General features: G+C 44.5%; 1 protein-coding gene across 1 annotated transcript in view; it reads right to left on the reverse strand.

Moving 5' to 3' along the window:
- Positions 1–14352, reverse strand: part of LOC138468307 (zinc finger protein 318-like) — a 640558-nt gene that overhangs the window by 588195 nt on the left and 38011 nt on the right. Inside the window, exon 2 of the mRNA XM_069608801.1 lies at positions 502–692. Coding sequence (XP_069464902.1) covers positions 502–692 — 191 coding nt within the window. The remainder of the gene's footprint in view (positions 1–501; positions 693–14352) is intronic.

Genomic DNA, 14352 nt, shown 5'->3' on the forward strand with positions numbered 1-14352 from the left:
CCGGTTTTGTTTTTTTGAGGGAAGCCGAAAGTCCGGCCCCGATCGTGAGGAGAAAAGGACTGATGGGCGATGCGCGGGGCGCAGCCTATGTGGGCGGGGTTACGCCGTGTGCCGGGCCCGCGCAGGAAAGAGAGGAGGGACAACTTTTTGAAAAAAATGTGGATGCTTTTTACAAAGTGCTCCGGTCCCGTCCCACAGGACGGAGAGATGTCCCATAAGTATGGAGGAAAGGGGACGGGACGTAGGAGTAATGCCAATATATCTTTTATTAAAGGCCATTTAAATCATTAACCTCCCGAGAGAACTTCCCCTTTAAATCTACCTACCTACATTATGTTTTCATCACAGATGGCAAGTGACAAAGCCAGGTTGCAAAGGTTTGAACTCCAATTCATTGACAATTTAATGTAAAAAAATGTTTTAAAAAAGCTTTTAATAGAGTTCTACCTGCAAGACCATATATACAAAATTTGCTCCAATCGCACTGCTTTGGCACCCTACCTGTCAATGTCAGCATACATGTCCATCGGCATGCCCCGAGGGTCCATCGGCATGCCCCGAGGGTCCATCGGCATGCCCCGAGGGTCCATCGGCATGCCCCGAGGGTCCATTGAGTGGTTGAGGTAAAAGTCATTACCCATAGATGGACGCAAGCTTAGATCACTCTCCAAGCGGCGGGGCGGAGACCATCGCTGCAAAAAATAAAATTGAGAAAATTATTTCAAATGCTTCAGCAACTGCTTTTAACCAGCACAACTTATCTTGCATCAGAATGAATATGTATATCTATGGTACAGAATTCAAAAGCATCAAAAAAGCCACCTACAAAAAAAAAATACAAATCCTGAAAGCAGCTTTATACACACAAATAAATGGTATCATCCAAAACAGATTTCCAATCCTCTCGCTTCTCACTTTAGAGGAGACAAAGCCAAGTATGGAAAAAAACCATACTGCGATTCATCTATTAAACAAAGCATGCCGTCATAACCGGCAGTAAGCACATGTTAAATTATTTGTTACCCCAACACATGGTTCGAAATGGAGGGGGCTGGGTGCCACAATGTTCTTCGGGTCCGTGGACCCGATTACATTTATTCATTTCTGCAATGTTGGTTCCCCCCCCCCCCCCCCCCCCCGCCAACATTGCGTAAAAAAATTAATCGGGTCCACGGACCCGAAGAACATTGTCCAAATAAATAAAAAAACACGGCCGTGGCGAAGGCCTGTAACTGCCTCTGGTGACACCAAACAGTCCTGCCCCTGCCCTGCTTCTCGGCCACGGGCGTGTTTATTTATTTATTTGGAAAACGTTCTTCGGGTCCGTGGACCAGATTAATTTATTTATTTATTTATGCAATGTTGGTCCCCACCAACATTGCAGAAATAAATATATTAATCGGGTCCACGGACCCGAAAAACATTGTACAAATAAATTAAAAGAACAAGGCCGTGGCTGAGGCCTGTAGCGGCCTCTGGCAGAGGCAGTAACCGCCGTCCCCACGTCTGGCTCCTCTGCTGGTGGGGGAGCTACTTGGGAGCCAAGGGCATGACTTACCTCAGATATTGAAGGCAGGTTGCAAAATGCAATTCACCATTCAGCCACAAGGTGGCAATGGTGCATAATCATTTAAGGCACTAAATCCAAGTCTTTCATAGAGCTGCCATGATAGCTCACTGGCAATGCTTCTGTCTTGAATACAAGACATCACAGCTTCATATCCCGCTCCCTGCATATGATTTACCGGGGTTTATCGGAGTCCCCGAGTAATAAATAATAACGGGGCCTAGATATCAGGGAAAATCGGTAATCACCGGACTTCCTAATCATATCCTTGCAGGAACGGCAGGAGTCCGACAATGGTCGTACTAAATGTAAAGGAAGGTCAGGAAGAGAGAAGCAAGACGGAGGAGAAGGAATAAAGAATCTTCACTGATAACTCAAGAACTGGTTAAAACAAAGGAGCAAAAGAATATCAAAATGAAAAGGGGGAAAAAGATGTGCTCCTCAAATCCCTTCTGAGCTTGCTGACAGCTGCTTGCCTAGTGGAAGTTTATAGTCCAAGGTTATCTTCCTCCGGGGAGGACTTTAGTAGCAGCCATCCCAAAGTAAGACAAAAAGGTAAGAGAAGGACAAAACAGAAAGACAATGAAAGATGTTGACAAAGAGTTCTCATCAGGAAAAGATTGAAATCATTAACATCAGCATAGGCCTTCAAACAGATTGGGAGGAGAGGGAGAATGGAAGTAAGCCCAATCCAGTGGCCAAAGCTGGTGCGAATGAAGCAGAAGGACTTAAACAAATTCACCGGTGTGCTAAATCCAGGAGAGGCAAAAAAATAAAATAATCTTTCCAACAAATTGCATTAATCTTTTTGCTAAAAAAAAAACACTCAGTGGGAGTACAAAGGTCACCTGCTATGTAATCAGAACACAGAGGGAGGGAATCTAAAAATAGCCCCAAACTTTTTGAAAAAGCTGGGCAAAACCACAGAGAATATTCCACTGCTAGGAGGAAGTTAATGTCGGGCAAGGGAAATCTGCGCTGTTGGAGAGGAGAGTGAATGGTGGAGGGAAGACCTCAGAAATTGGGGGGGGGGCATGCTATCCAGCCAATTCTCAATAAATTGGGCATTCAAGCATGTAGAGTAAGTTTGAAACAACAAAACTCGCACTTGGTGGTCATTTTCATCAATGTGTATTGGAACTCCCCGCCTGGTCCAGCCTGCAGGATTTTTTAGAGGTTCTGTCTAAACTCCTGGAGGATGTTAAGCTAGCACATGAGGGAGCACAGATAATACTGGCCGGGGACTTCAACACCCTATGTGTCCCATTGTTGCAAAAAAAACAGAATCTCAGACAAGGGGAGAATTTGGGTGGAGTTCCTTGCGGGTTGGGGGTTAAAGGTCAAAAAAAGGGTTAATTTCAGGGGATAAACCCCCCCCCCCCCCCTTGCCCAACTTGGCATAGAGGCAAGTCGACTTTGGATTACATTTTAATGCCATCAGAATTGTTTTCAGGAGAAAGGTCTCCCTGAACATCAGGCCAGATGGTCAGAAGCAAGCATTCCCAGTTGTTGCTGACCTTTTCTGATATTGCGGTCAGGTTGCCAGATAGTCAAAAACAGTCCCTTGTGAATTGGGAAAGTCAGTCTCCATAAATAGAAGAGGGGACGCCCTAAATAGCAACCTGATGGCAATCCCAGACAATATCCAGCAGGAGAATGGTCGTCCAGAAGAATGTTAAATTCACCTGGTCCTCACTCCCACCAAATGCGGGTGGAGGGGGAAAACAACAGGTGCCATCGCCATGCCTTTGATGAAAAAACAAGGCAGGCAAACATTTTACGTGCTCCAAAAAAATAAGACAACTTAAAAAATTGGGCTTGAGTGAGGACGACTTTAGGAGGAAACTCATCGGTCCTCAGAATATAATCAATGGTTAGTGGATAGAAAAATGTTCTGTCTCCAACAGGATGGGGAACTGATGTTAAAATGAATTAACAATTAGGATTCCTGGAACTTCTGGTCAGTGATTAATCAACTGGAGGGAAATGGTCACAATAGTCAGTGTAATTTGGTGACGAAAAGAGGGTGGGTGGATTACCTGCCTGGAGTTTGAGGACTAATAAAGTCCACTTTCTGACCCGAGAGGAATGCTGCATGGTGCCTTCCGTTGGAAGGACAGAGTTTGAGGGAACTAATCTCCAAGTCTTCATCTTCAAGGGCCGCTGGGCCAAATGGCCCAAAATATCCGGTACTGAAGAATAACCCAAACCTCTGTGTGAAGTTACTTTTTTGGCTTTTTGGGGACATCTAGGTGAGGAAGAAGTTTCCTGTGTCATGGAAGATGGCAACTATCATCCCGCTGTTCAAGGGGGGGCAACCATAATTTATCTATAAATTATCGTCCAATTGCCCTCCTGCACATCGAGAAAAAGCTGTTGGAGGGTTGGGTACAAGAAGCAGGCATCCTGTTCAAACACCAAACAGGCTTTAGAAAGGGCCTTTCTACAGCATTAAATGGATTGGTGCTGAGCGCAGGGCACAGGCGAAAAACTGTACAGGGCTTGGGTTGATTTCTCGAGGGCGTTTGACCAAGCTAACCGAAACAGGCTGTGGTCAAAACCTAGACGGTTGGGTATCCCGGAGGTACTCTTAGAAATGCTGGTCGAGCTTCACAAGGACAACAATCAGTCAGGTTAGATCATGATGGACACCTCTCGGATCCCATCAGGGCTGTCTGGGTGCTCCTCTGTTTTTCATGTTATATCTGGCAGACTTGGAGGAGTTCTTGGCGCCCTCTGCATTGGCCAGTCCGGTGATCAATGGCTCTACGATCCACTGGCTGGCCTATGCCGATGTGGTCCTATTGAACCACACTGCAGTTGGGTTACAGCAGTTGCTAACTAGACTGCTATGAAAAAGAGAATGGACTTGCAATCAACCCTAAATTGGTCTGCAACTGGCCTGTGTAGAGTTTGTGTTAACCCAGCTAACCAATCTCTCAAACATTTGTTGATGGACTTGAAGGCACCTGGCCTACAAGACTTTCATTGTTTGGAAGGTTCGGGGTGGGTAATGCGAAACATCTGGAGGGCACGTTCAAAAACAGACTTGTGGCAGGTCATGAAGTAGCACTGACGATCTCACTGGTTCAAGTGCTGGAGAAAATAAACATCATACCTTAGAACTTTTTGTGCATGTGGTTAAGAAGTATTGGGATATGGTTGTTAGCTCTCTAAAGGGGATCTTGGAATTGTATTGTGTGTTGTACCTACAGTACCGCCACCCCATTCAGTTTCTCCTTCTAATCTTTTGGACCAAGCTTCCCTTTTCTTTCTTTTTTTCACAATGGGGTATTTTCACTAAAGAGATAAGCAGTTGTATTTTCATGGGATGCTACACTGGTCAAGGTGAGAAGACCCCCCCCCCCCCCCCCAAAACACTTTTCTTTTTTTCATTTTTTTGTTTTTGTCATATTCGTAAAACTGTCTCTTTACTTCTACCCCTCTGTGTATTATTGTGCATTGTTTTTTATTGTATTGACACTTTACTGCGTTCATGTTTTATAAGTTGTGTTTTTATTTAATTGTACAGCATTTAGGTTCTGAGATTGTAGAAGTTTTTTTTAACCATATACAATATATTTAAAAAATGTAAAAACATTTTTAAAAATTGTACTTGGCTGTCCTTACTCTGGATCCACAAAAGCAAATAATGTTGGTCTTTTGTGGGTTTATTTTCAATTTAGTATAATAAAAAAAACAAGTAGCTGTAGTCCCACCTGGGTCCGATACATTAAAATCACATATTGCTGAGCCAGTTCATTTGATTAGTCACAACTTAGAGATATAAAAGCAATGGGTTCTAAATATTCACCTAAATCTGATACGTACAAGTTAAAAAGGCGGGAGGGGGCGATTCAGTGGCCAGCAGCCGTTCAGTGCAGACGTGCTGCTTCTGAACTCACAGGCCACCCACGATATTTCTGCCATATTATCCTTCTCACTGCTCATCTTTAAAAGCATTTTTCGCCACTAGAAGGGCTCTCAGAGTAGAGAACGCAATGTTATGTAGGGACCACGAATCGACTAAGGAAAAAAGGTGTGAGGAGGACAGTACCCTTCGAAAGACAAGAGCATTTGACTTTTCGGCTGCAACTCATATCTGCCAAGGGTGAGTAAGTCGGGGCTTTGGATGAGATTGATCGGGTGGAGACGGGTAAACTCTGAAGGCCAACAAAGGTGCAGCGAATGTGAGGGGAAGTAGCAGTGTGCTGGGAGGGGTGCGGAGGTGAATAATTACAGCACACTACAGACAAACACCGGACTGGCTGCCACGCATGCATCTTTAGGGGAACATGGCACATTATCATGGGTGCCTGGAAAACGCATACTGTACACAGAGTGCGGCGGACATGAAGAAGGGACTGACTATTGCCAACTGCACTAGGAATAAGCATTTGTTAGGAAGAAGCATTTGTGACCTTGATGTGTACTGCCAGTGCGAACGCCGAATGAGAGAGCCCCCGTTACATGTGCAGTGACGTGTTCCCCAAAGAGCACCCACCTTTGCAAACTGGACGTGATATGATGTGAATTGGTCGAAGTGCAGTTTGGCGATTAAACGCGTATGGTCGGTAGTTTTGTGGAAGTGGGTGAAGCGTCGGTTTTTGGAGAATGGGTTTGGTGTAGGATGTTTTTAGCGGTTTCGGGAAGGATCCTGGAGGTGAGCGAGTGGTTAAGGATTGCGCGAGCGACGTTACCTGCACAGGTGGCGGTTAGGATTTTCTTCAGCAATGTGCGTGGGCAAGGGTCTTCCGGAGAGCCCGACGGGAGGCTAACTGCTACCAGCAACAAGTTCTTGATGTGTGATGGGAGAGAAAGAATCGAAAGACAGTTGTGATTGCGGTGGGGTTTGTGTGGGGTGCTGAGGGCGGGTGGGTTTTTAATTTGGCAATGATGGCATTGTGTCTTTCGTTGGCAGCGTTTTTGAAGTGGCGCGAGAGGGTGTTGCATAAGGCTTGGGATGGTCAGGCGAGAACAGTGAGATTTGAATTCTGCTATGGTTTTATGTAGTTCCTTACTTGGGTTGCAGGCATTTTGGATTCGGTTCCCATTCTGGATCGGGTGGCCTATCTGCAAATTCAGAAGCACCTAGAGGAGAATTAACTCCTTGGACTTGGACAATCAGGCTTCAGACCCAGACATGGGACTGAGACAGCCCTCCTAGATCTAAAGATCCAAATGGATGAGGCGAAGGACAATGGTAAGTTAGCAATCCTCCTACTCCTCGACTTATCAGCTGCCTTCGACCTCGCCGACCACCAAATTCTCACCAAACACCTTAACACAGCGGCAACTTTCTCCACTAATGCATCCGACTGGGTTAAATCCTTAACAGGACCACCAGAGTCTTCTCCCCGTCAGCTTCAGCAGACCCCACACACTGATACTCTGAGGAGTCCCTCAGGGATCCTGTGTGTCTCCCATACTTTACAATATATTTACGAAGCTACTCTTCGACAGCCTGGATAACTTGGGTGTCATCGACACCAACTATGCAGACGACACTCAAGTCCTCAACCCCCTTACTGGCGGTTAGGGCCATGAATCCAAACTGCAAAACACCATCTACCTCGAAATCCAAGCCTGGATGGCTACCAACAGACTTTGCCTTAATGACAACAAGACTGAGTTGATGATCGTGGGTACTCTGGCACGCCTGAATAAACTCAACATTAGATCTTCATCTTTCGTTATTGACGGTAATATAATCAATGTCTCCAAAGAGATAAAAACACTGGGGGGGCATCTACCTCAGCTCAACTCTCTCTCTCAAAAAGCAGGTCAACAGTGTGGCGTCCTCCACGGCCTATACCAATAAATTTATCTACAGCTGTAAAGCTTACTTATCCACAAGCAGCTGCCTAACACTGGCTAGATCACTTGCTTTAGCTAAACTCAACTACTGCAACACCTTATTCTTGGGCTCCTCTGAACATAACCTAAATAAACTCCAGGTACTCAACTCTCCGAGAGCAGCACTTGGCCTTCCCAGATCTTGCCATATTTCCTCTCAGACAGAACGCCAACTGGTTACCCATCCGTGACAGAATCACATTACGCACACTGGCCATCACGCACAAATGCCTCACAAACTCTGCCCCGAAATACTTGGTGGACAAAATGTGTATACACCAACCCACACGCACTACCAGATCATCTCACTCCAACAACCTGGTGGTACCAAGATTCAATCTAAAAACCGCTGGAGGAGCCAGCTTCCCTGTCCAAGCTGCCAAACAATGGACTTCCATTCCCATCCCCCTTAGACAGGAACCCTCCCTCACCTTTAAAGCCAATATAAAAAGTCTAAGAGACCAAGCGAACTGACCACTGTATTTATGCCTCTGCTCATCCTTTGTTTTTTTGTACTAGAAACCATGTAGATTATCTCTTCCTGACCCACCTGTAACCAGGGTCTCTTTGTTGTCACTACACTGGATTGTAATATGCCTACATTATCTGTATGTAACCATTAAGTTTCTCAAGCGCCCAGTTACCTCAGGGTTTGGTGCGCAATACAAATAATAAACAAATACAAAATACAAAAATAGAATGATTTCTTGCTTTTTCTGATATGTAGATTCTGGTTGTCCTTGCTTGGGCGGTTTTGTTTTGGGTTGAAGGGTCGGCGCTCTAGACCGGTTCGAGATGTTGCTTGAGAGTTTTGAGGGGTTTGAGATTGGCGGTAAACCACCTTGCCGATGGTCCACATCTCTGTGGGGAACGTTTTGACGGGGTGAGGGGTTTCAGGGCATCGGTAAGCCAGAGGTCGAAGGAATCAATTGCCGGGGGTCCTTCCGCTAGAAAGGAGTGAGAATTCAAGATCTGGGTGGATAATCACTTTGTTCCATAATGGGAAAGTAGAGTTAGCAGTTTGTGGTGGACGCAATATGGTGAAACAGTGCGGAATTATCAGACCATGACAGTGGAAGCAGGGGGTTTGGTGGATAGGTTTGTGGTGCTGAATATTACATCGAGGGTGTGGCCTCTCGTGGGGGTGGATGTGCCCGGTTGCAGATTGAGAAGCTCTAGACCAGAGGTTGCCAAACGGTCTGTCGCAGGCGACTAGTAGCTCACGTGAGCCTCTTCAGACGCCCGCGCTGGAGATACTGACAAATAAACACTTTCTGAAGTTAAATTATTTAATGGTGTGTTTTGCAGCCCTTTTCCGTGTTCAGGATCCAAATCCTGGTTGTCCCAATTGCAGGCGAGGAGCTTGACTGCTGTGCTACGTTGAGTTGCTTGTAAATTCACGGACAAATGTCAGTATCACGTTCTGTTTCTGCAGGCTGCCTGTAGTACCACAGTTGGCCTTGTGCGCCCCCACGACACTGTCTTAAGCAAGCTGCTCTCGTTTGCAGAGATGTCGGAGGGGCTGTGGCAGGATCAGGATCATTGTGACCACGCAATGAAAATATCACAGTAGCTCTGCCGCACACCTGGAAATGTTCAAAATAATATGTTTTAAATGGTGCAATTTCTTTTATGTGGCTTCTTTCCAAACTCCACACTGTACATTTCCACTTTAAATGACTTCCATGACACAGGAACACCCACTTTTAGTACATTAAGCGATCCATAGACACGCTTTACAGTAGAAGCCTACCAGGGTAGCTCAGCAGGTTGACAGACCGATGCAGAGAAGTTACATATTCAAAACTACAGGTTGTTACTCTTATGACTTTTTGCAATGCCTTTTTGCAATGCCTTATAAAAAATAAAAAGTGCTATAAAGTGTGATTGACCAGGGTATGGGTTGGCCTGGTTGCTTGCTTATAATCCAGGAATTTCTGCCCCTGTAGTGAAAATCAAAAGTTGGCACCCATGAACCCACAGTTTAATTTCCTAAAAACTGCTGTCAGCACAACAGAAGCATTTATTTGTGATTAACCAGCTTGACAAGCATATAACATCTTTATAAAAGTAACCTGTGCTAAAACACAAAGGGGCACACATAACAGTGTATGTGGTGTCTGACAAAAAACATTTCTAAGAAAACTAGTCAACGCAAGCAGCATTTTTCAATTTGGAAATTACTTTTGTTTTTTATGGGAGTGGGAAATGCACATTTGGAAAACAATAGTGTGCCTAGCATGTACAAAGCCTGCATAAAACGCAAAGAGGCACAAAAATTACAGGATATTTGTGTGGTAATCCTGGTTTTTTGAGACAGCTACTAATAAATAATGCAACAAAAAAGTTTTTGAAGTTCTTAATATAAATCGTGACTGCTATTCCATCTGTTTATTGAGGGGAAATAATCAGGCCAAAAAAATATTGGTAAATATTGTGAGGTTTATAAATATCCCCACCCTGATATCGCCCACTAGTAGTTCTCCACTGTTGGCCTCCACTACAAGTAGCTCTAGCTAACGTAAAGGTCGGAGACCCCCTGCTCTAGACTCAGAGTGACCTGGTCATGGGATTAGATAGTGAGTCAAACCATATATTGAAGTCTCCTAGGATGGTGAGAGTTGGGTGTTGTACGAGGTTGGTGGCCAGAGCTTCACCAAATGTGTCTGAAAAGTTTTTTTTTTTATAGCCGGGGGGGTGGGGAGGTCTATAGATGAGTAGGAAGCTGTGTGAGGTGGATGGTGCGAGTTGGAGTTTTACCAGGAGGGATTTGTAGTCTGTGGTGCTGCTCCCGCAGACCCCGGCACCGGGCCTCCATCATCCCGTGCTCCTTGGTTCCCCTTCCCTCCCTCCGGCCCCTCCCTGCCCACCCCCGTCCCGTGATTAGCTGTGGGCAGCCAGGCTTGGATGGAGTTCACCTGCGCTCCCCTGCACGTCTGATGTTTCCATCTCATCGTTGCAGGTGAGCGCAGCACTCCTGAGACCCGGCACCAGGCCTCCATTTTAGCGTTTGCCCCAGGCCCCTCCCCCTGTTCCCAATCATCCCGTGCTCCTCCTCGTTTCCCCTTCCCTCCCTCTGCACGCCTCCCTCCCCACCCGATCACCCACATTGGCTCTTTTCAGTGCTTTTGAGCCACCTTCCAGGGCCGGCTCCTACAATGGCGGCTCCAGCAGGTATCCGCAGGGGAAGCCAGTGAATCCAGCAGTTAAGACACCAACAAAAACTGTAAGTGTGGCATGGGTGGGGTGTAGAGCAATCACTACACCAGAAAGCCCCTGCCACTCTACCTTACCTTCCCATAACAGACTGCCACAGACGTAGCCCATGCATACTTAGAAAGATTTGTAACCACCACCCTGATCTTATCCATGACAGTCTTTGAAACGTTGCCTTGCACTGCATCCTAACATACTAGTCCATGTTACCAAATATCACATCTGGAGGGAATTGTGGACGCTGGCCTGTGTCACATTTGGCTAGGTTTAGGAATGTCAACATTTGGCTCACTTAGATGGAATTAGGAAGGTTAGCATACACCACACTTGACAGAACTCTGATAGAAATGAGAAAGTTGGCATGCTTAGAATTCTTGGCTTTGGCCTGCCTCACATCTAGATGGGATCATGATTGTTACCATGCACCATGCTTAGATGAAATGTACATGTTAGCATGTGCCACAGTTAGATTGAATTCCTAACTTTGGCCTGCGTTGCATCTGGATGGGATGGTGAATGTTAGCACAGGCCACACCTAGATGCGATTATATGATAAAATATGGCATTTAGGAACTTGAATGTTAGCAGGTGTGCACACAGAGTGAATTCTTTAGCCTAACACGCGCCACATCTAGATGGAATTTGTGAATGTTGGCATGTGCCTCACTTAGTTGGAATCCTCAACCTAGCCTGCGTCGCATCTGGATAGAATTGTAAATGTTATCATGTGCATACATAGAGGCAAATCAATGACTGATATATTACTCCCCTGCCTAGCCTGGACCTAGCGTGCAATCATATCAACCAACCCACTAACAACTCCACTCCTCTGCACACACCTCTCAAACCCGAACCAAACACAACCACAAGCCTTAAAACAGCAAACCTCACCAACTTCACTACACTGCAACAACAAAACTAACCACACAGACTTGCACAACAGCACATGACGACTACCGATCCCAAAGCCCCAAGCCCAGTCAAGAGGCTGGCAACAGCAGATCACTTCTATCTTGCACTTCTCCAGCTCATTCCCACTAACTCACCCCCCTTCTCCATTTTTTCAGAGCCGCCAGAGGACCACTTGGTGGTGATAGTGCGCGGTACAAATATCCTTTAACATTAACATACCAAAAAAAAAGTGATCTCAATGTCATCCTAATTATAACAGATGGTTAATGTGTGTTACATATTAAAATAATATTCTTGTAATTCTGGAATGCTTTTCCATGAATTTGTCAGCTTTTAAATTATGTACATTAATACAAGTATTTCTAAAAATTACTTTCCATTGACATCACTCGTTTTTGGACATGGGTTATCTTTACATGTTCTCTGACTTAAGACAATACATTAAAATCTAAAATGTCATAATATGGAAAGTATGCCATTAATAGTGAGTCACTTTAAACAGCCAACATTTTTACTTTGAAAAATACTTCAAAGGTTTTAGAATCTTTGAGTATTCACCTTTTCTACACAAGAAATTTGGGAAATGTTATGTCACCCATATGCCATTGTCTCCAATAATACCATCTTCTCAAAAATAACTGAAATCAGAACTCATGAATTTCGCACAGCTGTATTCATTTTCATTATAGCAGTTTACTCCGTACACCTTATGATTTAAAAAGAAATTCCAAATTTAAACATGAAATTCCATAATGGATGCAAGGCAGCAAACATGTAGACCTGAATGTACAAATAAAATAAGAAAAAGAACTTGTTTGTTCAGGACCAGCTCCGTTACATACTTAACAGGGCCTCACAGCTTGGAAATCTATCATGCCTTGCAAATGTTATCCATCGAATACCACATACAAGCCAAAGTCATATGCTCGGATCTCATACATTGCGCTGCAGAGTCACTGTATTTGTTTGCAGCATTTTTATAGGGGACATGTCCCCCATGCTCTCTTTCTATGCCCGCTACCATCCTCCAATACCGCAGAAACCAAATAAAACTACACCGCCTTATCCCAGACACCACTAAAACAATGGCGGGAAAAAAAATGCAGTTATAAGCCGCTCACCAAATGTGGAAAGACGGCCACTTTGTTTGGCTAGTACCTTGTGCTTGATCTGACCCATCGGAGTCTTGAAAACAAAATGCCAAACTCGCCCCTTACTGCCCAAGCAGACAACTCAATTGGCAGATTATAACCATGCAGAACTTCCCAAGATTAAAAGATTATAACATTTAAATTATTTGGTAGTTAAAGCCACCAGACGGAAATGGGCTACCCAAACATTTGTAAATAGCAAAGTTATGCCAAGACCATATGCACATTAAGCGTGCATTTTCTAACTCGGTTTAAAAAAGCCCGTTTGCATAGGATGATTAAGACTTTCAGTCCCAGCAACAAGCTCGGGCAAAAGGACCACAGCATATTTTCAAACTCAATGCCAGATTTGTATAAATGTCAAATCCAGAAGATCTGTTAATCTAAAATCAGGACAGACTGCCTACCACCATCAATGTTACTGCATAGAATGCACCCCATATAGCACATCAACAGAAACCAATTGCGCTATAGTATGAATTCCAAAAACAGTTATGTTACCTTGCTCAATAATCTTGTGCATAAAAGACAATTATTTTCCCTGCTATACTTGGGGAAATCATAGAAAGGCTTGCTTTAATCTGTAGATTCCCTCCTTTGTATCCAACTCGCCCTTCTGGGCGTAGCTACTTTCTAAATTATATCTGTGGACTTCCTCCCGTTTGGGATGAAGAGTACTCTGCTGGCTACGTTTATCTTTGAAGAGTTCGATTTCCTTTTTGGTGGCCTGATGGCATACCATTAGGTAAAATGATCCGCAGCCCTTGCCAGAGCGGTGTGCAAATCCTCCTTAGCCAGGGGGGAATTAAGGATATGAAATAAAAACCTTTAAAGTTGGCACTGCAAAAGTGATGATTCCAATACAACAAAAATATCTCAGTCATACATTCAAAAGGCAATCAGTAAAATCTAGGTGGTTATACTTTAGTTGTAAACGGCAAGCAAGAAATAAAAGGCACCCTTCACTCTACCCCTAAACCTCTGGCATGAATGCAAACTGCCGTAAGAACCATCAATAAATTGTATTTTTAACAGACCAGTTACCGCCCACTCAAAAAGGGCATAGCAATTGTTTAAAAAAAGAAAGAGGCCCGGTGTGTGCTCGAGAGCCCGAGCAAGAGGGCAACGATGCGACGTGCTCTGAAGGCGGCAGGTATAATGTCGCAAAATTATACAGTCTATCCTGCACAGATTACATCACAACTACGAGCAATGACAAGCCTTGGATACTGGGTAAAATCCGGCCATTACTTTACTCGCTCAGCGGGACGAGACATCTAAAGCGCTGCGACAACTTGCTGGTGACCACTGCAAGCCTCAAGAGGCACAGCATCTTCAGCGCACAAAGCAGGGGAGGAGCGAACGCTTAGAGCCAATCAAATCAACTTTCTAGATCTCACGATACACGTGATGGAGATCTAGAAACCTGGACAAGAAAGGAGACCGAGGTGTACTCTTTTTACATGCCAAAAGGTGCCATCATCGTACTACTATTCAGAATATACCATTGGGAGAATATACCCGCACAAGGCGTAATTGTCAAGAACAGGACAACTTTGAACAGGAATGTAAACTTCTTAAAATAAAAAATAATAAGACAAAAACAGTTGAAAGAACAGAAGTTATGTTCATAACTCAATTCAACAAGAA

This window comes from Ambystoma mexicanum, chromosome 4q (genome assembly GCF_040938575.1).
Source record: "Ambystoma mexicanum isolate Mex_15411 chromosome 4q, UKY_AmexF1_1, whole genome shotgun sequence".
Taxonomy (NCBI): domain Eukaryota; kingdom Metazoa; phylum Chordata; class Amphibia; order Caudata; family Ambystomatidae; genus Ambystoma; species Ambystoma mexicanum.